Consider the following 25861-nt stretch of genomic DNA (forward strand, 5'->3'; position numbering starts at 1 on the left):
CAGTGAAAATAAACAGCCATATAGCTAATGATAATGACAGACGAATCAAGTGGTGACCTTTCAGGTTTTGTGAACGGTGATTCTGATCTTGTGTGTGACTAATCAAGTGCCAATTTTGCCTCATACAATGAATTACCTGCTAAGGAATGTGACTCTATATAACCATGCAACAGATAGTGATAGTGATGATGTTGATACTAATAGTGACTGGGAAGAAAGGAATGCTGACCGGGACAATCCTCGACACACTCCACAACAGTTCCTGGAAACATTAGTTCTTCAATTTCCTCTTCTCTTAATCCATCCTTCCTACACTTCGACGCCACGGTTTTATGAGTCATATGTAAACAAGTCAATGAACTTTAAATATCGCTCGAGTTTATTAATAGAGAGAAAACAAAAGAATGCTGCCAGTACTTGGTAGCTTGAGCTCTCTGATGGTCATGCCAAGATTGGGCACTATTTTTCGTCTGGAAGCCTCTCAATGAATAAAGAAACTAAGTGCCTTATCATAGCGACGCTGTCAGGTTTCTTTCATTTTTTTAGGATCCTTCACAATGACTCTGGCAGTAAGAGGGTTAAGGTTGTCCACAATCTTGAACTGGCTTCGGAACATCATCCACGTTTTGTTCCCATCGAAGCTTAGGAGTTCCACTTTTGCAATACTGGAACTGCTGTCCCTATTGGTAGGCCTTTGTCTGACTTCTAGGGCCATCACCCTTCTCTGTAGATCAGTTCACTCAAGTCTCGAACACCGGTCTCAATCCGACTTATAGCCTGGAATTGCTTATCGACCTTTTCATTCGTCTGTTGCCTCAAGTGTGTAACACTGGACTTCACAATTTAAGTTATTGCTTTGAAATGTTTCCATTTCATTCACCCTTCGTGACTCAAGACTGGACTCTAAAATTTGAGGTATTACCTTCAACTTTCTACCATTTAAGTTACAGGCTGCATAGTGTTGGTTGTTCAGCTCAGCTGTGTGTTTATCCTGATTGAATTTAACCCTTAGCCCTCCTTTATTTCTGAACACTCCTGCCTCTCCAGCTCCATTTAAGAATCTGCTTGCAGAGGGATAAGAGACAGCACAAACATATTGACAGCATATTTATAAAAATCAACTAAAGCATACATAAAATAAATATAATACAAGTACAGTACAGTATTCAGGTGCAGTGTTCAGCATTTTCGAACCTGAAATTATCTCAGACAGTCACTTTTTGTCTGTAATAGTGCATTGTGTGGAACTTCCCAAAATACTCGCCGGGATGTAATCCAGGCTTTTTTCTACAAGTATTGCTGAAAAACACAGTCTCACGTCGTAATTCAAGCTTACTGTTCATTGCCATATTTACGATTGTGCCTAAAAATGCTTTGAATTCAGGAAGAGTAACATCTATCCACGACCTCCTAATAGACTCACGTGTGAGGTGCGTAACCTTTTGAATGTTTACTCTAGCATACCGGTTAGTCTTGCGCACAATTTCCGAGAATAACTCGTCAGTCATGAGTAATTGGAAAATGTCAAGTTCACTCAGACTTGACAGGTACTGACGTACCTGTGAATGGGCTTTTGAAGTCAAAGTCAGTGTCACAGTATTTCCTCCAGCGATCAGTAGAGGTACCAGCAATGACATTTAGAATAATTTTCTCATTATCAGGATTTTCATCACTCAACTCACCAACACAGTTTCGTTCCGCAATATCTTCCTCACCACTTAATTGAAATCACTCTCAGTATTGCTGAAATCAACGTCACTTTCACCTAAAAGTCTGGGTATTTCTTCCTCATGCTGCTCGAATGCCGCCATGCTGCTGAGCATTGTCTCACATGGTCTTCAAAGAATCTGCAGAAACCCTGATTTCAAAGAGATTATAGCTATACATGGCTTCAAATTATCGTCGAAGGATGGCAGTAGCTTATTGTACCTGTAATTCGTGCACGTGTAACCCGACAAAGGAGTTATATAGAGAAAAATATAATGTCGGGCATTGCCCGACATAGGATCTATGCGGTATATTCTCGTTATCGGGCATGGCCCACTGTGTGAGTGCTAAGGGTTAAAGTGTGACGTAAGTTCATACTCACTAGACCAAAGTCGTGACAAGTTCATCCTGACTAGCTTTAAGTTCTACCTGAAGTTCATCCTATCTGACTGTAAGTCCTCGCACCATTCCACTGAGCTTATCTAAGAGGGCCTGTAAATCAAACTCCATCTTGTCAATTATTCTAGAATATTATTCATACTAAAACACTACCAATTAAATCCTGCTTCTGATATCACTTGTGGTGGGTTATCAGGGTCCTTCAGGATAAATTTCTGCATAGATAGGTAGTATGTTTTACTATCCACCAAATTTTATTAAATGACTGCTTAAAGGACATTTAAAAGTTCACTCAGTGTTGAGTTTTCCACTCAACAGATTTTTTCTTTACTCACAAACACTTTGTGGATGAGCACACTGGCACTTCAAACTTCCATTCTCCTACTATACAGCTTCTCTCAACACAGTTTTGGTTCCAGAACAGTTCATTTCACAAGACTGGCTTGATTCCTTACAGTATTCACTGATGCACAGGGCTCATGACTGACTCATAATTCACTCATGATGACACAAGACTAACTCACTCTCACCAGATTGCTCTTTATATAGGCCTGCAGAAGATTCTTGCATTTTCCACTTCTGGATCATTCTGGGCACATTTTCCATTATTAATATTGCCTTTCATCTTTGTTTTGGAGTTTCCTTATTGTGTTCCTCAACAATTTGCCGACTGGATTGTTCTGTTCACTGCTGACCTGCCCACATTGTTGTCACTCTGCCAGTATTGTCAAAAGAAGGACCTGGTATTTAACATATCTGTTTGAAGGGACTTAATTGGATGATTAAATAAGATCATTATATGTACATACTGTATATGTTGTTGAATTGCTGTATGAGAGTTCTATTTAATTTTTCAGGTAATATTCCATGATATAGCTGATACTTACCCAACTGACTCTGATGTGTGCTGTCAGTATTCCTTGACTGTTGGTGTAACTCCAGCTCATGGTGATCGCATTGCTCTCTACCGGGTCGGATGGAGCTCAGTGCAGGAGTATCTACTGTTTGAGTGGGCACCTGAACCACAGACTGAGAAACAAACAGAATTTCAGGTTTTATTCAAAGGTAAGCGAGTATGCTGTGGGACTTTTCATTTTAGTGAATTTATGGTTCTCTGGTTGCTTATCTATGGTGTTCAGTCATCCGTAATGTTCATCTAAAGATAGGTTGCCAAAAGAAAGTAGAAAACAGGCATTATTATCCGACAGGGAAAGAAATCTTAGCAAAAAGTTTCCTCATACCAGGTCTTCATACAGCTTCACATTTTTCCATGTAAGAATAATTTTTTTTAGGTATGTACAAAGATAATTTCACAAAGCATAAATATTTTTACATATTGTCATCAAAACTAGTAGTTGATAGTAATGACAGTGATGTTAATCGAGTGGTATGGTTGGCTTTATGAAAATCTTGGTTTAATGCGCGAAGAACTTATTGAGATAGGTCAAAGAAATTACTGGAACCACATACATAACATCAAATTCTTACCCTAATTACTTGCACAGTACAGTATTACCCTGATTTTACATTCCCATATTCAACCTTTTTCTGTCGAATACAACATTTTTTGTTGGTCCCCTCAGAATTCGTATGCTCACAATGTATTAAAATCCTCAAATTATAATCTCCTGTGAGTTGAGGATGCAGACAAAGAATACACCCATGGTATCCCTTGCCTTCGAAAGAGGCAGCTAAAAGGGGCGACCTAGATGTGGAAATAGATTTTGGCTTTGGAAACATGAATTGTACCACCTAGGGTCTGAATACATCCACAGGTAATCCCTACCTGTCGTAGAAAGTGGCTAAAAGGGTCATGTGGCCGTCGGTCCCCTATTTTTGTCTCCTTTTCTCTTTTTTGCCCGTTTGAGGGTTGGTTGTAGACTGAATCAAAATTTGATGTGCGTGCTGGTTGGGGAAGGACCTCATACGTGTGCAAGTACACTTGAAAGCCCTGATGGTATACCTAGCCCGTCACATGGGAGTGGCATGTATTTGGCAGTAGTGTCTGCCTGACAACGCATGTCGCCACACAGCCGAGTGCCTATTACCAATTTTATATTATTTCTTTATCTATACTTACCACTCTTCATGTGCTGTGGGCTGCGTACTGTTATGGATGATATGAGGAAGGGAGCCTTGGTGCTCATTGCCTCATTCAGCCCATATTATAGGCATTGTTCAAAATTGAACCCTGGGCAATACCCGCAAGACCAGCTGGGTATTGCCTTGGCTGCTTCGTTCAGCTACAGAGGCCCTTAATCGGAGTGGCTGGTGTTGAGGGAGGATGCTTTCAGACACGACTTTAAAAATCAAAATCACTTTATTTGAAAACGAGTTGTCTACCTTAGTGGCAAATGGTACACAAAAATACATTATTATCCAGCACTAAATTTTAAATTAACAAAAGAAGACATTTTCCCAAAATATGGTATTATAAAATTTACACTAACAATTTTTCTATTAAACACGCAGCTCATCCTTAATAAATTTAAATTATTTACAAAATTCTACTCATATCTTCTGTACTTACAAACATAATCAACTCATATGCAGTATGTGGAATTACTTCAAATAATACTATACAACTGCTACAAGGTTAAAATTTACATTGCATTTTAATTTTTTTTTACCATTTTGGTACCTAACAAGCATAACACCCTGCTGCATGTCTTAACCAGAGCCCCTTTTGCCACCGTTTTTCAGAGTTCCTGATGGGCCTTCACAGCTACTGTAGCGGTCTGCCTGAAGTCTGTCTAGGATTGTCTACCACCTAAGACTTTTGATTCCCTCAGAGGGTTGCAAACTCCTGGGAACAAGTGCAGGGGCGAAAGCATGGGATTGAGTTTCCGCTAGGTTCCTGGTTTTCTAGTTGCTACTAGAACTGATGGGCAAGATTTCAAACTGGTGAAGTCTATTTTGTTTAGTAGATGCATCAAAGGTGTTTATGGCGAACTTGAAGACTTAAAGAAAATGTGCAGTGGCAGTTTGTTGTTGAAGACGCGCACTGCAGTTCAGGCTGATCAGTTGCTTAAATGCGACCACTTTGGCAAAGTCCCTGTCAGAGTGGGAAAGCACAAATCCTTGGATCTTGTTCATTGAATCATCTTCCACTGCAACCTCATTTTGTACACTGATGAGGAGTTGATGGAAGACATGAAAAACCCTGGCGTGACACATCCGGCTCATTACGCTCTAAGTCAACGGCGAAGATGTTGCTACCAGGACCATCATTGTCTTCTTCAATCTGTCAGTTTTACCAGAGAAGGTCAAGGTAACAATCTGTCGTTGCGATGCAAGGCTGTAGATCCCGCCTCCCATGCGGTGCTATCAGTGTCAAAGGTTTGGACACATGGTATTTTGTTCAAATCAGTCTGTGTATGGTTCATGTGGAAGAGAAACACATGGCACAGGAGAGTGCACACCTTTGAACAGATTCATGAACTGCTTTGGTCTTCATTCTCCTCAGGATAAACTGTCTGGTCTATCTCAGTGAGAAGAAGATCCAGGAGATAAAGACACTGGATGGTAGTTTCTACCAGAAAGTGCACCGTAAATTCAATTCCAAGCCGTGCCCAAGCCAGCAGAGGCAGCATCATCGCCCGGGGCTGGGAATTCATCTCCCAGTCCATCTAAAGTAGGAAAGAAGGTGGGGAAAAGGTTGGTCTTACCAGCTGCTTCCCCACCCTTCTTGCAAATGGGGAAACTTGCCCTCCACATGGAGGGGCTGTGTCAGCGCTAGCAGATACTCCTGCTAGAATATCTATGCACTTCCCTCCTAGGAGGAAAGCCTGATCCCCAAAAAAATCAAAGCAGCTTAACCCGATGAGTGCTATGCCCGCCTATAGAGGGGCTGACGCTGCCGGTCCACCAGTGCTACGCCCGTCTACACATGGTGCGCGAGAATTTTAAATTTTTTGAGTTTTCCGGTTCACTCTCAAGTGTGAATTTGATCTCTGACATGTTCTGCCATCTGTTGGGCATTATGTAGAACTAACTGATCAGAGATTATAGCTTCGGGAAGTAACTTACAGAGCTTTTTGTAGACGTCTGTGGAGTTGTTCATCTGTGATGTAAACAAACATGGTGGAAAAACAATTTAGTTGCTCTTGCAGCGATGTTATTTCGGATCACAGAATCTTTGAGTTATTAACCACAGCAAAAAGTGATGATGGAGATGATCATTTTAAGGAATTGTTAAGTGATTTTGAAACAGAGTGCCGAAAATATTGTATCTGAGAGAGAAACAGAGCCTCCTTCCAAACGAAAGAAGAAAAACACGGTGAATACAAAAGCTATTTTATCACTAATTTTGTGGCGGACGGATTACTTTTCTTCAGCAGAGTTTCAGGTAACTGTGACAGGCTCTGAGGGCCAAGTAGTGTTCGACGACAACCTGAAAATCATTGATTTTTTAGAAACCATTGTGCCAGTGGAGTTGGTGCAGATAGTTGAACAAATCGGCATCACAAACAACCAGTAGAAAACATTTAACTATCACCATATTCCAGGTTTGGAAAGTATTTTAAAATATCAACTTATATATTTCTAAGAAGTTAAATGTATTAGTTGCCTACTGATTTTAGGAAATATTATTTTATGCTCTTTACTTTGTATAAAGATAATGCACGCATGGGCACATACGTGTAATTTTTACTCTCAAAATAATATTGAACATAAGTGTAGGATTTTCCATTTTCATGTAGATTAATAAATAACCGACATTTATAAACATTTTAAGCTAATCTCCCCACTGATAAGTTAAAATTGAGGCTTTTACAATTTGTTTTACATACGAATGAAAAAACTCAGCACTGAGGTACCAAACAGTCAACTGGTAACTCAGCACTTAAAAGGTTAAAGGCGTACGTCACCTCATGCGGTGACGAGGTGATGTACATCGAGCACCTGTCTCCGTCTTTGGATGGAGATGTTAGTGTAAGTCAAGAAGCATCTCGCCGCTCATAACCTAAAACTCCTTTAAAAGGTCCACAGTATGTTACTGTTACAGTGGAATTTTAATGGTTATGACAGGCATCTTACCGAGCTGTGCCTGCTATTCAGTCAGTATACTGCAGGTATAGTCTGCATTCAAGAAACTAATCTCGGACCTGGTCATCATAAGGTCCTGAGAAATTTTAGACTATATTCGATTGAATGGGTCTGTGTTAACTGGGCTTCTGTTAGTGTTGGTATTTTCACTCGTTGGACATTATAAATTTTCCAGCTAACTCATTCCTGGTTGCCAGCATTTCGTCCCAGTGTGCTAAGTTGTGCTCATCAGTTGGTAAATGTCCAATAACGGACCAACTATATTGGTATTATAAATTTACTCATTCGGGACAAATATTTCAGCTTCTCTATGGGAATCTACATCTATATCATCTGATCGCCAGTCAAACGCACACACCCACACATACAGGGGATACACACACTCTCTGCTACCGAGGACACACGCACATATGCACACACACACTCTCACGTACATACACCGACAGGTCCGTGGATACTTATTTGCTTACCTCTTTAATAGGCCATGGACGGGCTGGAACAGACTAAAACAGCCTGGAGCTGAACTCTTGCCAAATTAGAGTAAGGGGAGGAACGGGAATGGAAAGAACCCGGAACCCCATCCCAGCAAAAGAAAGAACGGGATCAAAAATATGGGGGTTTATTGATGAACATAAGGCAAAACAAGATAGATGAAAAGAAAATGAGTAGGAACAAATGTTACTCACTGAGGTTTATGTCAGGTGTCTGTCTCATACATCCAGTTGATACCAAGAGGCATCAAACACAAATCAAACATGGCCACATTCGCCTCTTATAATGCCAGACATCTCCCAACGTACGGTTGGATTGCCCCCACCTTATTTCGTATGCGTGACATATGACGCGTCGCTCCCCACAGTAAAATAACAAAATGCACATACTCTAAAGGAACTTCACACACATCAAAAACATTAGATACATCCAGATCACGACTCAAATATCTCCGCATATAAGAACGAGCATCACCCGAGACGCGATTCATCACAACACTCCCCCCTCTCGAATACGCAGCATCTCAAAGAACAAAAGAAAGATAAAAGATGGTTGCCATAGTTACGAGGCAAGTAAACAAATCTAACAATGAAAGAAGATACATTCAAAGGAACACAACAAACTTTACTAAATAATTAGGCCAGCAAATAGCCCAAAGAATGAAAATAAAAAAATGTAAATAAAAATAACACTGTAAGAAACAGAGAATACTATTAATCAAGCAGACAGACAGCATAACCACACATACACACGCACCATAGAGACCCAAGAGAAGTGTACGTAAATCAGAATAATCAGTATGTCCAGACACATAACGAATATACAGTAATCCGCATAGCAAGATGTGCTTTCATGGACTCATGAGCTCAATACAAGATACGTAAGAATGATAAAGGATCGCCGCATCGAGGCAAGGCTTATCCCAACTTAAATCACCGCAGCATCATCATAACCAGCACGCCAACAACGTATGCATATTGCCTCACCATGGACGAACATGAATACCAGTCATAGCGTCAAAACACAGCATCACACATCCAGAGCTCGGCCATAAAAGAAATCGACGAATGATAAAAAAAGTAGTAGGTCTCAAGCATCATATCACATACACACAAAACAACTGCACAACAGACCAATATCATCCTCCATCCTCACAGGTTTATATGACACGAAAAATAGAGCACACAAAAAAAAATCAGTGGAAACCTACAGTAAAATGAAACGTGAAATTAGCAAAAAAATATGTAACTAATATGCCCACGCCACCATAGCAAGCCAAGAAATGGAAATTACCTGAATAATCGGGCGGAGTGCAGTGCCTTTAGGTAGTCACAAAATAGCGACTCAAAGGAAGAGTCGGGCAATTGAGTGGATAAATCCATGGCAGGAAAAGTAAACAACACAAGTAAAATATTTCACATCTCAAGATGCTCATTGTTTTATAGACGCCATGTTAGCTTCACCATCTAACGATCTTATTCCAAAGAAGGCGAGCACAAGACTCTTGGGAGACACTTCAGCTGATGGCCGGAAGCGCTCTCTGTCAAGGAGAAGACAAGTCGGGGAATAGATCGACAAAAATGTCGATACAACTTAAGATTGATACTGAAGCCTCCACCTTATCAATACATTTATTTACATACTATCATTCACAGTACCGGTTTCGACCCTTCAAGGGTCATCCTCAGCTGACAATTACAAAAATGGTTCTTAAAACATCACAATGGAAAATATTGTACAGTCGTGACAATTCAATAGACCGTCTAAAATAAATGATACAATTAAAATGGTAAAATAAGTCCTCTCTTCTTGAATTGTAAAAGGGTTACGTAGTATAAAAGGACATGTCATTTGCAAATGTTTTTGTTGTTTTGATCAGCGTAAAAATTGAAACTTGCAATGGTATGTATGCACTGATAGTAGTATTCTTGAATACTAACTAACTAAGTTTTAACGCAAAATAGTGGACACTTCAAGAATACTACTATCAGTGCATACATAGCATTGCAAGTTTCAATTTTTACGCTGATCAAAACAACAAAAACATTTGCAAATGACATGTCCTTTTATACTACGTAACCCTTTTACAATCCAAGAAGAGAGGACTTATTTTACCATTTTAATTGTATCATTTATTTTAGACGGTCTATTGAATTGTCACGACTGTACAATATTTTCCATTGTGATGTTTTAAGAACCATTTTTGTAATTGTCAGCTGAGGATGACCCTTGAAGGGTCGAAACCGGTACTGTGAATGATGGTATGTAAATAAATGTATTGATAAGGTGGAGGCTTCAGTATCAATCTTATGTTGTAGCTACAATCAATACGGAAATGAAACTTATAGATTATGAAGAAAAATGTTGATAGCGGTCAAAGAATGTGGCATGTTCTAAGAAGTGCATTACCAAGGCAAACTTGGTTCGGCACACCAGGCAGGCATCAATTTTTTATAATGAGACAAAGTCTCTCACAGTGCATTGGCACTGCCGGTGGCTCCAAGTAGCCTACGCATTGGCCTCCACGGTATGCACTAGCCATGCGTTTGGATATATAGATTATGAATGATATTAATTTTGTAAAAGTATATTTATTTTTTGTTTATTATGTTTTGTCATACGGCAGGTCTGAAATAGGGAAAGTTTAAGTAAATAAATAAATAAATACATAAAGTATTCTAGATTTACCATTATTACCATTATTTCTGAACAACTTATTTTCTTATTTGTATCTGGACTAATGTGTGTACATCTCTTAAGTTATTGAAGTAGAATAAATTTTAAATTTCAGCCTCTGCTTTGCCGAAGGATGTAAATGAATTCTATCAACTGTGCTATCTCACATCTGAATGTGTGGTTCAGGGAGCTAGTGTGCCCTTTCAATTTCGCCACCCACAAGATGATGATTTATGTGTTGTGGAGGGGCCTGGAGATATGGCCGTTGTCAGATCACGCTCTGCTTTGGCAGAAGAAAAACTGCGCCAAGCTGTGAAGAGGAGTATTGAATTGCGCAGAGAGAAGGAAGAAGTTGAGAAGAAGTTACAAGACTTAACAGAGAACTTCGGGATTGTGAGCAAGGAATTGCAGGGAGCATTGCAACAAGTCAGTCAACTGGAAACTGCCAAGCAGGTTGGTAGGAAACATTTTTCTTCCAGTGTTGCCTGTTCTTTCTTCTATGCCTGTTCTCAAACTTTTTACCTCTATTTTTGATTCATTAATTTTATTCTTTAATGTGTTTTAGTGGACTCTTCAAATATAGAATGTGTGTTTGTTTGTTTGTATTATACACCATATTTATTTTTGTGTTACCCCTCTTTGTTCCACTTTCACTCAGGATTTGTATCCCACTAATATCATATCTGTATTACCTTGAGACTAACTGTAAGTTTTTATTCTCTCTCCTATTCTTGTTTGTTAATTTTTCTTTTCATGAATAAGTAAATTGTGCATTATCATATTTACTAGCATAATGTCCTCCCTTTTAAAACATAGAGCCAGAAATTGAAGGGAAAAAATTGAACAAAGACTACAAAAAAATAAATCAGATGTTAACTTGCAATAAAAAAGTGCCCCTTCCCCCGCCCCCCCCCCCCCCCTCCCTCTCTCTCTCTCTCTCTATCTCTGTCTCTCAAGACTGGTTAGTTGCCATGAATGCTATCCCAAGTTTTATATTCTTGGTCTGCACCAATATCCTTCATAACTTAGTTCATGACTACTTTTGAGGTTTTCCCTTCATTGAGGCCTTCTGTTATTGTCTGCATCAGGCATGAATGGTGCATCACATGTCCTCTCCAGGAAAGATATTGCTTCTGGATTGTTAGTAGCAGTGTTCTGTTTTGCTTAGCTGTATCATGGACTTTAACATTTGACACTTTTTCATTCCAAGAAATCCTCAACATTTTACAATAGCGTTACATTTCAAATGCTTTCTGGCTCTTGATTTCTACAGGGTTCAACGTCTAAGTTTTATAGCTGTATAGTGTCAAACGAAAGTGACTAACATCCTGATTTGAGGATTGACACTTTGTTTTTGCTCAGTTATTTTGTATTTCTTCATAAAGACTGTTTTAGCCTGTGCATTTCTATACTTCTTTGGTACATCTTGCATCATCATTTATTTTCTGTCCATACAGTTTCATGTGTTCAATTTGCACGTTATATATAGTTAATTGAAGATTTACAGGCGTGTGTGATTATCATGTATTTTGTTTTTGCAGTGTTAGATTTTCATTCCGTATTTTCTCAGTGTTTTTTAAGTTCTCAGCATTACATTGTAGAGTTATTGGCCTACCCACTAGAATTGCTTGGTCATCAGCAAACTTTATTACATTGATCAACTGCCCATTCACTTTTATTCCCATATATCAAATTAATATTTAATACCAAATTAAAATAACAACAAATTTGAGCATTTTTGAGACTTTTCTTCAAATGCCATGCCATGTTAAAGTTCAGAAGCGGCAGCAGTATTGTTTAGCTTGACCTTGGGAATCGGCCTTATCTACGCAAACATTGCTGAGTTAAATATTGAATATAAAGGGTGTGTATCAAATCGGCAATTATCATTAACTCCATCTTTCAGTGGTGAAAGTTGAGGATCTGTCATGCAACATGTTTCAAAGCTGTCTCCATTGCACCTGATCGTTTGCTTCATGACTTGATTGACACTGCATTCTGTTAGTTCTCCTTTTTACAAGGTCTACCTATTACATTGGGCATCTTTTGTGAGATCTTCATCCTTCAACTTTTCCGTGAACAATGGTTTTCCCAAAGTTTGTCTTCTTGCCAACGAACTACTGCCTTACTATCAGCATACAGATGGAAATTCTAAGTTCCCATGGAGGGAATTAGATTCTTTTCCACCAATAGAGCATATAAAAAATCAGATCAAAAATTAGATGGATGGCTTTTCCGGCGTTTGCTCTATTAACCAGCGTTTCGTCTTAGGTCTGACACTAGACTCTTCAGAGTGGGATGTGTCAGACCCTACCCACTGACGCTGGGGTGTATGCAGGTGAACTTATCAGAAGCTTATTTATGAAGCACAGTCTGATAACTGCATACGGGAGATAAAACTCCACAATGGAATTAATGCCCGCCTAGCAATTCCAAATGGAAATTCTAAGTTCCCATGGAGGGAATTAGATTCTTTTCCACCAATAGAGCATATCAAAAATCAGATCAAAAATTAGATGGATGGCTTTTCCGGCGTTTGCTCTATTAACCAGCGTTTCGTCTTAGGTCTGACACTAGACTCTTCAGAGTGGGATGTGTCAGACCCTACCCACTGACGCTGGGGTGTATGCAGGTGAACTTATCAGAAGCTTATTTATGAAGCACAGTCTGATAACTGCATACGGGAGATAAAACTCCACAATGGAATTAATGCCCGCCTAGCAATTCCAAATGGAAATTCTAAGTTCCCATGGAGGGAATTAGATTCTTTTCCACCAATATAGCATATCAAAAATCAGATCAAAAATTAGATGGATGGCTTTTCCGGCGTTTGCTCCCGTATGCAGTTATCAGACTGTGCTTCATAAATAAGCTTCTGATAAGTTCACCTGCATACATCCCAGCATCAGTGGGTAGGGTCTGACACATCCCACTCTGAAGAGTCTAGTGTCAGACCTAAGACGAAACGCTGGTTAATAGAGCAAACGCCGGAAAAGCCATCCATCTAATTTTTGATCTGATTTTTGATATGCTCTATTGGTGGAAAAGAATCTAATTCCCTCCATGGGAACTTAGAATTTCCATTTGGAATTGCTAGGTGGGCATTAATTCCATTGTGGAGTTTTATCTCCCGTATGCAGTTATCAGACTGTGCTTCATAAATAAGCTTCTGATAAGTTCACCTGCATACACCCCAGCGTCAGTGGGTAGGGTCTGACACATCCCACTCTGAAGAGTCTAGTGTCAGACCTAAGACGAAACGCTGGTTAATAGAGCAAACGCCGGAAAAGCCATCCATCTAATTTTTGATCTGATCAGCATACAGGTTACTGATGTGTAGAGCCCGGCTTATATGTAATTACATATTCTGTTCCCATATATGTAGCTACAAGAAAAGAAAGTGAAGTATTCTGACAAAGAACGCATCCCTTAGCTATGTTGATGGTTTGTGCATCTCTTAAGAAGTAACAGTACAGTGTGAAGGGTGGGTCAGTGGCATGTTGGTGCTACTGCGGAGAAAGACCCAAAGTAAAACTATGACAAACGTATTGGGTGCAACTCCCTGAAAATGAGAACATATCTTCCAGTATCATTCCCTATTTGAAATACGTGCCAGTGACTTCATGTGAAGTGAAAGGTCTTTTTCTGTATATATAAGAACATCCTAACAGATAGAAGGCATTCAAATTCAATGACCACAGAAAATTTGGAAAAAAATGAGTTGATTGCGCCCCAAATGAAAATTAGAGTTTGAATAACATCTGCACTTTTAACTTTTTTCGGGTTTGTTTCCTTTTCTGTGGACAAGAATACATCAAATAAAACTTAGATATTAAGTAATATATTTTTAAATTATTACATATTTAACTACATATTTTGTCAATTTTAGCTACATATTTATGTACGTTTAAAGAAGTTCAGAATGATTTAGAAGAGCTGAATATTACAATGAAGCAAATTGAAAATAGAGAAGAAAAAAGATTCTCAAGAACAAACAAATAAGACTGTCATTAAAAACTGTACAACACAAACAATATGTCATATCTGATGAAGAAAGGGCAGCCAGGTCAGTCAGAATGAAGAGGTTTTGGGAAAGGAAGATGATGATGCAAGCTAAATTTTCAGTTAATTCTTTGTTAACGTAAATGTATTTGGGTTTGATTTAAGTGCTCCAATGTGGGCGTAAACTATATAAATAAATAAATAATATTTATGTACATATTTCTTGTTTTTATTCTACATATAATCCAGACTACTGATGAGTGTTATAACGCTTCAAACACTTCCCAAAGTTCTTTCCATTTGACACATTTGAATGCTGTTTTGGAGTCTAGAGAACTTACTGCAAGGAGGCATTAAATTCTCAGTTTTTCTATCATGTGTCTAATATTTAGAATTTGCTCACATGTTCCTTTATTCTTCATGAAGACAGTCTGCTCTTGTTATATTTCCTATTTAAGTACTGTAGTGTCTCAAACTATCATGTTTGATACTGCTTAATTAAGCAGCTGATCTCCTTACTCCCAAGTCTTCCCAGCCCAAATTTTGCAACATTTTTGTAACACTACTCTTGGGTTATTAGAAATCACCCTGAATAAATTGAAATCATATATCCTTGTGAGGGAAACATACTCTAATTGAGGTTTTACACTTTCTTCTTTATGTAGGCCTACTTACTACCGCCCACAAATACCATATGAAATGATCTATTGTATGAAATATTTGGTAACTGTCTAGACTTGGAAATCATTACTGGTGAAAGGATTGGTCATGGAACTCGGATTGCAAGAATAATCCACCACCATCACACACAGCACTTCACTTTTCTTTTGAAAGAAGCAATTTTGTGTTCATCTTGCTGTTTGTGTGACAATTAGCATAGCGCAGGGACAAACTTTAGATCATGTTGACATCCATCTACCCCAGCCATTTCTTACTTGCGGTCAGTTATGTGTTGGTCTATAACTGGGAGATTTTTCAGTCTGTCAAAACGAATTCATGATAAATAAAGTTAGAAAATACCTCAAAAAGAAAACATTTAATGACAGATTATACTTGAAAAAGATATAATTTAATTAAAAACAGAATGACATGTTTCATTCTTAAAAATCATCAGATTCTATCAAATCACAATCAACCATCCCATTCTATCAATAAGAATACCAGCTGGATGATAGTGAGTCATAGGATTAATGGTTGGGACGAGAGGAACCATTCCTCTCTTTTTCGTCCAGTTCTACAAATCATTTAACCTAAATCAGGCATTAATAAAGGAAATTGCAGTGACTGCCTTGAAATATTCCATCCAAATCCTGAAGAACAATATCTCCCAAGCTTTTGAATTCAGTAACATACAGTATATCATATGTGCTAACCAACTCACAGTTACTTTTAATATTCATTTTGTCTTTTTGTATACTTCGTTCTCAGGGGCAATCTCTAGTTGGGGAAAATCAAAATAAATAAAAAATAATTTGTGTTAAAATTCTGTGTATACTTTTCTAATAATTGTTGAAATATTTCAACTAATCTTGATGATGTACTTGGCTTGTACTTCCTCTCTCCTTACTAGGCCTTGAATTGAATTATATTTTTTAAAATTATGGTATAATTTATTGTTTGAATACTTATGCATATAGGCTATTCATAAAATTTGTGTGTTGGTTACAATTTAGAAGAGCATGTGATGGGAGAACATGGAAAATATTTTGTCAGCATGATGAGTTGTCTAAGTGATTTTAGTTACAGTTCAGTGATAAAATGTAGTTTCATATTGTTGATCAAAATTATCTTAATTTTTAAAGTTAAAACGTCAAGAGAATTTTACATTTCTGCTGTAATATAATAGAGAGTAAGTTATTAATTAAATTAGCATATGCCTAATGCAGACACTTACCTACTGTCTGTTGAATTAAATTAGAAATAGTTATATATATTTGTAATTGCATTTCACTCAACTAGAATATTTCTAGAAATTTTAAAACTGATACTGGTTATGAAAGTTATTTTTAGAATTTACCAATAGTTTGGAAAATGTAGAATACTTGTTTCTTTCATTCCTTTCGAAGTGCATTTTACATGTAAAATGGAATATTTGATGAGAAACTAGGTTAACCTACCAAGTCACGATAGATGTTATCATGCTCATTTTCCAAATCTTTCTTTTTAAGTAAATTTTTCATTTAGTGGTTTGCAGCTGAAAGCGTGTGTTGCAATGTTAATACCATAGTAATTGGTTATGTTGTGTTCGAGACCCTTATTAATATGAATAGATCACCCAAAAGTTCAGTATTCTGGAAAAGTTAATTTGCAATTTAAATACAGTATCTCAAGATCAACAAGTATAATTTTAGATACTGTAGTGATTATTCTGTAAAGGTTAATGTAGTTTTCCATATTACTACATTTCTTAAAGGTGAAAATAATTTTGTTTCTTTCCACATATTGTAGATCCAGCATGTTTTTAAGTTGATGTAGGATGAGCATAACTCTGTGTTATGTTTAGCTTGGAGAATTTTCTATTACACTTAATGCCTTGACATATGTTTGTTAGTCTTTCATTTGCTTGCTCTAGTGTTAAATTTATGTTTATGATAAGTTGAGGTCAGTCCTGTAGAACTGGCTGTTGTGGTCTTCTCTTAATGGTATACTCTATTTAGAAATGTTCCAGAGTCCAGTTTAAAATGTTTTAGTTTGACATCGGCCTGAATTAACCATAACAAAGTGTTCTTATACAGAGTGTACCCCACAAACTTACTGCGCTGGCGTAGCAGGGGGAGAGATGATACTCCCACGTGGTGCATCCCAGGTGGCGGATAGGGAGGTCCTAACTGGCTTGCCGGCGGACTTGAGGGAAATAAAATACCTCTTGGGGACCAAACACACAACCCCCTGTGGGTAGCGGATGCAAACAAAGAATACACCCATGGTATCCCCTGCCTGTTGTAAGAGGTGACTAAAAGGGGCAACCACGGGAGGATCAAATTAGAACCACGAGACTACTTGTTTTAGTACCATCACGCAGGGAAAACCATGGGTCACTTTTACTTGCGCATAGTACTACAATGTTAGGTACAAAATAGGTTTGAGATTAGTAGCAACAGTGTGGCTCAGGATGCATTTTACAGTACCTGTGATTCGTACCCCTATATGAGCGACACCATGGTTCTGCCTTGCCTATGATTAGTACCCACTGTGTGAGGAACACCACAGGATACTGTGAGTCCCTTTGGTTGGTCCACTTATGTGAAGAACACCATAGGTTTGCGTTGCCTGTAAATAGCAACACAATGTGCGAAACACCATAGGTATGTATTACATGTGCGAATTTCATTACCTGTGAGTAGTAGCATAATGTGTGGAATACCGCGAGTCTACGCTACTTTTGATTAGTACCGCAACATTACAAATAGCATGGTTCTACTTTTCTAGCGATAAGTACCATTATGATCGGCCGATGAATTGGATTTTGGACTCCTTCGGATTATAAGCATCATCGATTCAGTATTATGCTATAGAAGCATTTCCTTGGTCAGTAATACTATTATTTTACGTCAGTTTCTGTGAATGTGCGGTGTTGCAGGTTGGATTCACTGATTGTTTTAAATTGATATTCATCCATACATTCTTCGTCCTCACATTTTGAATTCTGGTCAGTGGAGGATTTTGGAATTTTAATTTGTCATTACATTTCGTCTCATTTCGTACCTTTAGGGGCCGATGACCTAGATGTCAGGCCACTTTAAACAACAAGCATCATAAGCATCAGTGTGTACCAAAGTTCAATACTCAAACTTCTAGCTATGATAGAAGAGACAATATCAGGTACTTTTTATTAAATTACAATATTAAAATGTTGGAAATCAATAGTTGAAGTACGTTGTGATGTGGTTGAAAAAGAAGAGCAGTTACTTGTCAATTTATTTGTAATCTTTTACAAAAACTGTTCAAAAGTGTGTCTTCTTACTTCCTACGTGCTTTGCAATGACATGCTACTTCCTGTTGTACATGTTAGAGAACCTCAGGCTTGTGTTTTAGAGAGTATTCAGCTTCAAGCACCCAAGTGCCAAGCTCTTCCTTGGATTCAATTGGAGTCCCATACACTCTCTCTCAGCTTTAAATGAATGAGAAAATACTGCATGTCACAGCACAGACATTGCATTCTGATGTTACGGCATGTTTAACAGAATATAATATTGATTGTTTTGAAGAATGAGAGTCATAATTAATTTATACCCGTAGAGTACAGTTTCTATTTTGTCAGTCATTAAGTCCTTTCAGGCCCATGGTCATTTTCCAAAAGAAAAACCTGTTTGTTTCACTCTCTTCTATCATCCCTACAAATTGGAGTATTGAATTTTGATATTCTGTATATACACTGACCAGCAAAAGAAATGGATCATATCAGAGTTTTTGAAAAAATATTTTTTACATATTTATTTATTTATTTATTTATTTATTTATTTATTTATTTATTTATTTATTTATTTATTTGCCTTAAGCCCTGTTTTGTATTGATTACACAATGTATTGCATTGGCTGTGGCCCGTGCACATTATTCTCATGGTCAAAGCTCATTGTTAAGTAATTTTAACAATATTTTATGACTTTTTCCAGGAAGTTTGCATTTTCACTGAATTTCATTGAATAAAAATTAAGGGGCCCTGACATATCTTAATTCACAGTCATGCAACTGAACATTCTCTTGTTGTCTCTGATCTCATTTCTCTCACTAGTAATGTGTATTTCACCACTAGTGATGATAAACTCACTGTGCCTCAGCATACTACCCACATGGTCTTGGATCATTTACTGGGGGATGCATATCCGCTCCTCCAATAGTGCTGGTCTCGTTTTATTCAGGGTGTCAAAATTTCGATATTGGACATCTTAGGCATAGATATCAAGGATAATTTAATAAAAAACCACCTATTCAATACTTTCCACGTTTAATGTGGTTATTATCTACATTTTTATTTTTGAACATTTTAAGTTAACCAGAATAGAACTGCCAAGTTAAAACACATTTAATTTAAATTTATATTTTCAATCTTGACCAACCTACAAGCAACAATCAGTTCAAATCTCCACTTATTGTCGACGACACATCCTGTCACCAGACACGGTACGTCAAGAACTTAATATGATATAGAGGTCACATAAACCCCGATATGTAATCCTCTTTACCGAAAGGAAGATCCATTTTAGTTTTGGACATTTTTCATATTAGATAGATTAGGACCAAAAAACTTAACTGTATTAACTTATGTTACCCATCTTAAGAGTTTGTTAATGTTTGTATATATTGTATATAATGTATATATTGTATATAGTGTATATATTGGTATGTTTATATTGGTTAAAAAGGTCCCAAACCTTGACCTAAAGGTTGTTTACAGGCTGAAAATGCCCAAAATAATGGGTGAAACATGTACCTGACCAAATAAGTCTACATAAAATCATGTAGATAATAACCACATTAAACGTGGAAAGTATTGAATAGGTGGTTTTTTATTAAATTATCCTTGATATCTATGCCTAACGTCATCTTCAATACGGAACAATAATGAGAGTTGTTACTTGTAAATTGGACATCTTGCTGAAGTATATCCCATCAATGCTCAATGGAATTGAAGTCTTTGTATCCCGATATTGCAAAGGATTTCTGACACACAATGAGCGACATGAGATCAGGCGTTGTTGTACATTAGTTTCAATTATTCATTTAAAAAATGGAGCAAAGTGGATTACATGCTCTAGTAATAATTTCTCAATGTATTTATGTGCATTCAGAGTACCTCCATCAGTAATGACTAGTTCTGGTTGCACCTCAAAGCTGGTACCACCCCAAACTATGATGGAGCTATCTCCAAGTAGCAACCTCTTGGAGATATTTCAGGGTGAATATCACTTCCCAGTCCTTCTCCATACTCCCTATCAGGTGATGGGATACAAAATTGCAACTCATTTGTGAAGAGCCCCACTGACCACCGGTCCACCATTGAGTTGCGATATTGAAGCACAAATTCTAATAGTCCTGCTTGGTACTGGGGAATAAGCTGCACACCAGTTATGGGTCTTGACCTAAAATTGGTTTCCATAAGTCTTAATCTTACAGTACTCTCACTTACAGTGATGTTTCTTACTGCTTCAAGATGATTTCTGGGCTATAGTGCAGCAGTTTGGCAATCTCATAAGACCTGAAGGACCAGGAACATGTAATCCCTAAATGTTGGAGATGTCCAATAGCCTGATCCAGCTCACCTCTAATAGGTACAATGTTCATAGAATCATCATGAAGCATGCTGGACACCATATGATGCTCCAGTCAAATTAATGGAATATCGAAAGCTCGTCCATCCTCTACTAATGCGATAGCCTTCACAGAGTCGGACTCTCTCCCGATGAATGATTCATCATGGACTTGCGATTGCCTTGTACTACTTATTTTTACTCGCGATTGATGCATTCTGCACTCAAGACCGACTCACTTCTGACTGACTTCAGACAGATTGGTGTGCGCGAGTTGCATTTATAAAAGCCCATAGAAGTTCCTAGTCGTTCCCACTTTCATATCATCTGGGCGCCTGGTCCATTTTGTAATGAGCTTCCAGCTTCTTCTAGGAGCTTCCTTATGGCTAGCCACAACAATTCGGTGGTGCTATTGTTTTGCTCCCTGCTGGCCTATCCACATTTTCGTAACTGGGCCACAGTCACCACATTGTTTGAGTTTGCTGTTTGACACACATGCACTCGCTCATTCTCTCACACACTCTCTTTCTCTCTCTCTGCCTTCATTGTAATAATACATCAAAAACAGGAAGCTAGGTAGGAGAGTGGAAATTAATCACAAAGAATAAACTCAGTGGTGATCAAATTGATTAGAGAGAGCACCAGAGAAGAGAGAGATAAGGATGTGCATGGAAAACAGACAAATTCCTCAACTCCACTCACTACCACCTTCATAAATGACTCTCTCCACCTCCAACCCAGTTCTTCTAGATCTGTTTCTTTTCTGTATCTGAAGAGCTTGTTTCAGCTTCATTATTTTATCAAGGAGACATGAATCCATACTCATTGAGGGGAGCCATTGTTGAGAACTCTTCAGCCTCTGAAATCTCTGAAGACAGCTGTGTACAAATCTAGTTTGTCTTTGCTATTTCGTGCCATGTCTGTCCTTCCTATTGCCTACAAGTGATTTTGCTTGTCCTTTGTTAACTCTTAAAGCATTCTTGCTTATCTTAATGTTTTTTATTTATAAGAGAGCTGTTATTACACAAGTTTTATAGTAAAATTTACAGTCAACTAAGTACCATTTTATTCACTTCTTCATCAAGGACCTCCGAATAAAGCGAGGGTTTCCATTCACAGACACTTGGGAAAAATTGCTGTAGGACAGAGTGAAGAAGAGGGAAGAAATTTGGCTCAATTTTTATTCAGCAGAGGCGATGATGAATAGAACATGCACGAAGACTAATCAAGACATGCGACATTTCGTTAACTCGATGGCGGTCCATGGGTATCACCATAAACTGTGCAACACTGAGTACTTCCATGACCCTGATGAAACCTCTGTTTGCAAGCTGTGCAGTGAGCATTGCAGTCGATATCATGTAATTATATGCAAAAACCGGGGATTATCCATTGTGAACTTCTGTAATAGTGAGAGGTGACAGTACATATGACAAACTTTGTTTACACCATGCACAATTTGTGTGCTGTATGTTTATTAATTACCGGTATGATGATTCATAAAGAGTTTATTATTTATTATTATTAAACAACAGTGAGATTATGGGAATGTTAGGACAAAAATTATTTTTAAAAATAGAGTACAGGTCCGAGTAGCCCGGACAGTAGAGCGCTGGCCTTCTGAGCCTAACTTGGCAGACCTATCTGTGTTCGTGCAACGTAAAGCAAAAAAAAAAAAAAGTAGGTCTCTTCAAAAATTGTAAAAGTAGTTAGTGGGACGTAAACATCAATAACATTGACATGAAAAATATAAAGACCGTATTGCAAAGGAGAAATTGACATGAAGAAAATTAGGCAAAACAGTATTATGAAGAGTTCTGTTCTATTTTGTGTGGAAAGATTGAATTAAAAATGAAATATTGTAATGTGATGATGGTGTAGTAACAAATAAATACTTGACTGGTAGCTTCTATTCTATGATTTATTAATTAAAAACTCTAATAATTACTTACAAATAGGTACACAATTACACTAGTTAGCTCTCTCTCCCTCCCCTCCACCCTTCCCCCTCCTCACTGTTCAGTCACACACCATAATTGGTTAATTTCACTGGCACGGTGGCTGGGTGTATGTTTTGTCTTCATCATCATTTCATCCTCATCACGACACGCAGGTTGCCTATGGGCGTCCAATCAAAAGACCTGCACTTGGCAAGCCGAAATCGTACTCAGACACTCCTGTCACTAAAAGCCATACACCATTTCATTTCATACCCCAGGATAGTTCACGAATAAGTTTGCTTAACAACTTTAGCAGCCACACTATTCACAGTTTAAGCCCTTGCACACTTTCACGTAAGTCTGTTCGTGGTACAGAGTTCACACTCGCTCCTCAATGCTGTCCTCACAGAAGTGAACCGTCATGATCGCTGTACTGCTCACTCTCAACCGCTGACTGACTGACTGAGCTCACACTGAACTGGTTCTCGATCACTTCTCACAGAATCCACACACTGAATTGTCTCGTATTGATCGCTTGCCTTTATATAAGCGGGCCAGTTATTCCAGAATGGCCTGGAAGCTGGATACATCTGGAAACCTCGCGGGATACAAGGTCCAGGTTCTTTGTTGTCGTTTCCGGTTGGGCCTCGCGCCACCACAAAGCGAATAGAGAGGGGGCTGGCCTTATGCTTAGGCACATCCATGAGTGGTACAGTTGGAGGGATCAGACAGGCCCAATGGGTGACGTCGCAAGTGCTGGCTAAAGCCCTATCAAAGAGACATTGGAATAGCAGACACTATAACCGTTGCAGTATTCCAATGACGACGTATAAATTTGCCAGTGTCCCAAAGTATAAAATATGTGACATTTGTCTTATATTAGTACATAAAGTGGCTCCTATGGCAAAAAGTGATTTTATGCAAAGTATGGTGTGAAAGCATGGCATGTTTCTTATTTAAGGTTCTTTTGGAATAAGAAGGCTGAAGAGGGACAGGGAGGTGTATGTGGTAAAACAACAATATTAACAGCCTCAACTGAGTATGTTCTTCTGTGTGTCTATATCTTTGTTGCCAGTTCTGTTACAGTATGATTTTAAGGACATTCTGTAAATTTCTGGGTATTGGAAATATATAGAGGTTCATTTCCGTGCATTCAGAAACAATACTACTAATATCACATCATCAAAAAAGGAATATGTAATAATTCATCATGATGGACAATCAACCTATAATTTTTTAAATTAGAATTACCTCTTTATCTATCCAAATTTCATAGACAAATTGAAATCTATCAAAGAGACATTGTCTAATGTTTAATTTCTTTTCTGACATAAGTCACTAGAAAAAGAGTTGTCTGAAATGGCCCACCTTGACCGACTTTTGGCAAACCTGAAACGAGACTATGAAGTGCTTGACAAGGAGAAGAATGAAACTACTGCCAAACTGCACCAGCTTGAACACCATGTGGAAGTGCTCTCTGCCACCATTACAGCTCTTACAACGGTAATATTAACTATAAGATAATATGTTCATTTCTAATTGTGATTGTGCTCTAATCCTCTTGCAGTGAACGATTCTGTGATTCTTAAATAACAAATTACAAGATTTCAGCTTTGGATCATATTCCATTTCTGTTTTATTGGTAGATGTTCAAGGGTAAACATCCAGTATTTGTGGTTTTCTTTATCATTTGTTTTTCAAATTAAACAGCCTAGAAACAAAAGTTTCATAAAAATGACTTATGGGATTAAGGGTGGGTACAGTATATTACATTCAATCAATCGCATTTATATGTAATAAGGCCGCATTGAGAATTGATGGTAGAATGGGTTCTTCATTCATAGTAGTCACGAGGATTAGATTTCACCATTATTCATATTAGTCTATACATTAATCATTCACTGAAAGGTGTAAAATGGCAGGAAAAGCAAAGCCATCTCTTACAGGTCACACGAAGGTCCTTTGAGGAGTGGAAGGTTAAGGCTTCCACTTTCTGAAACCTTGGTACTTAGCAGGATAGTGTGGTTAGCTCAATGCCAGGCTGCCTTTGCCCCCAGGGATTAACCTGGTACTCGTTTTTTGTATAGGCAGAGTGAACCTTAGGACTATGTGCGACTTCAGAAGTCTCATTTCTTAAATTTGTCTACTTCTGACAGGGAGGTGGACCCACATCCGTACGGGGTGAACCAAACATGCCTTTACCACCTTGACTAGGTGGTGCCTACGAAGGGATTCAGTTGCATGTAAATTTAGTCGATAGTTTGGACTATGTTGATGATTTAGTCTAAATAGCAGACTGTGTTGAAAACTTGCATTCTGATATCTTGGAGCTTGAAAAGCAATATAATGATGAGCGTAATGTGAAAATAAAAATTTCCAAGAGTTAAGGAACGCAGATGGAAAGAAACCTAAGGGGATTAAATGTCAGGTAAGGAATATAAAGCTGGAAGACCTGGATAATACCAAGTACCTAAAATAGGTTGTGTGTTCTCACAGGATAATTGCATATTAAGTGAGATCCAAATAAGCAAAGCAATTATAATCAGTGGTATTCTGTTAAAAAGTAGTGAGTTCACTGACTCATTACCCTTATGTTGCTCAGTTTTTAGGCTGACTTTGCTGTATGGGGGAGTGAAAGGTAGGTGAATTTTGGACATCTTATTCTTAAACTGGAAGTAACTGATGTCAAGATAACAAAAATGTTTGATGGTACAAGCAGATGGGAAATATGGCAGGAGGACACTCGCAGTGACGAGATAAAGGCTAAGTTGGAAATGATCTCGATAGAAGTTGTATGTATGAACCAGGCTTGGTGGTAAGCAAAAGTAGAGGGAGACCAAGATGAAGATGGTTAGACTCTTTTTTTTTAAATCATTACAAGGTAAGACATGCAGTGCTAGACAAGAGACTGTACTTGTAACCGAATAGGCTTGTGGAGGTATTTGGTTCATTCACAGAGGCTTGTAGATTGATTACTGAATGGTGCATGATGATGATGATGATGATGATGATGATGGTGGTAGTTGTTGTTGTTGTTTATTGCCTCCCATCTCTACCAGGAGACCGTGATTAGGCACGCTCAGCCAGAGCTTACTTGCGTTAGGGTACCCTGTTTCTTTCCACTCCTTGTATAGAGGTCAGCACATGGGTTACCCATCCAAGCAGCTACCATTTCTTCATGGCATAGAGTTAAAATTTCTTTAGCAGCAGTTCATGTTACATTGTCCAGCTCCTTTGCTGAATGGCCAGCTTGATGGTCTTCTGTTTGGAGGATCCCAGGTTTAATTCCTGGCCAGGCTGGAGATTTTAACTATGTATAGTTAATTCCTATAACTCAGCGTCTGGGT

At 38.2% G+C, this 25861-nt stretch overlaps 1 protein-coding gene across 3 annotated transcripts in view; it reads left to right on the top strand.

The window, feature by feature from the left end:
- Positions 1–25861, top strand: part of LOC136874115 (tax1-binding protein 1 homolog) — a 228603-nt gene that overhangs the window by 35258 nt on the left and 167484 nt on the right. For all 3 annotated transcript variants that reach the window (XM_068227663.1, XM_067147670.2, XM_067147671.2), the window contains exons 3-5: positions 2964–3171; positions 10439–10776; positions 23850–24017. In XM_068227663.1, the coding sequence (XP_068083764.1) occupies positions 2964–3171; positions 10439–10776; positions 23850–24017 (714 nt within the window). The remainder of the gene's footprint in view (positions 1–2963; positions 3172–10438; positions 10777–23849; positions 24018–25861) is intronic.

This window comes from Anabrus simplex, chromosome 5 (genome assembly GCF_040414725.1).
Source record: "Anabrus simplex isolate iqAnaSimp1 chromosome 5, ASM4041472v1, whole genome shotgun sequence".
NCBI lineage: Eukaryota > Metazoa > Arthropoda > Insecta > Orthoptera > Tettigoniidae > Anabrus > Anabrus simplex.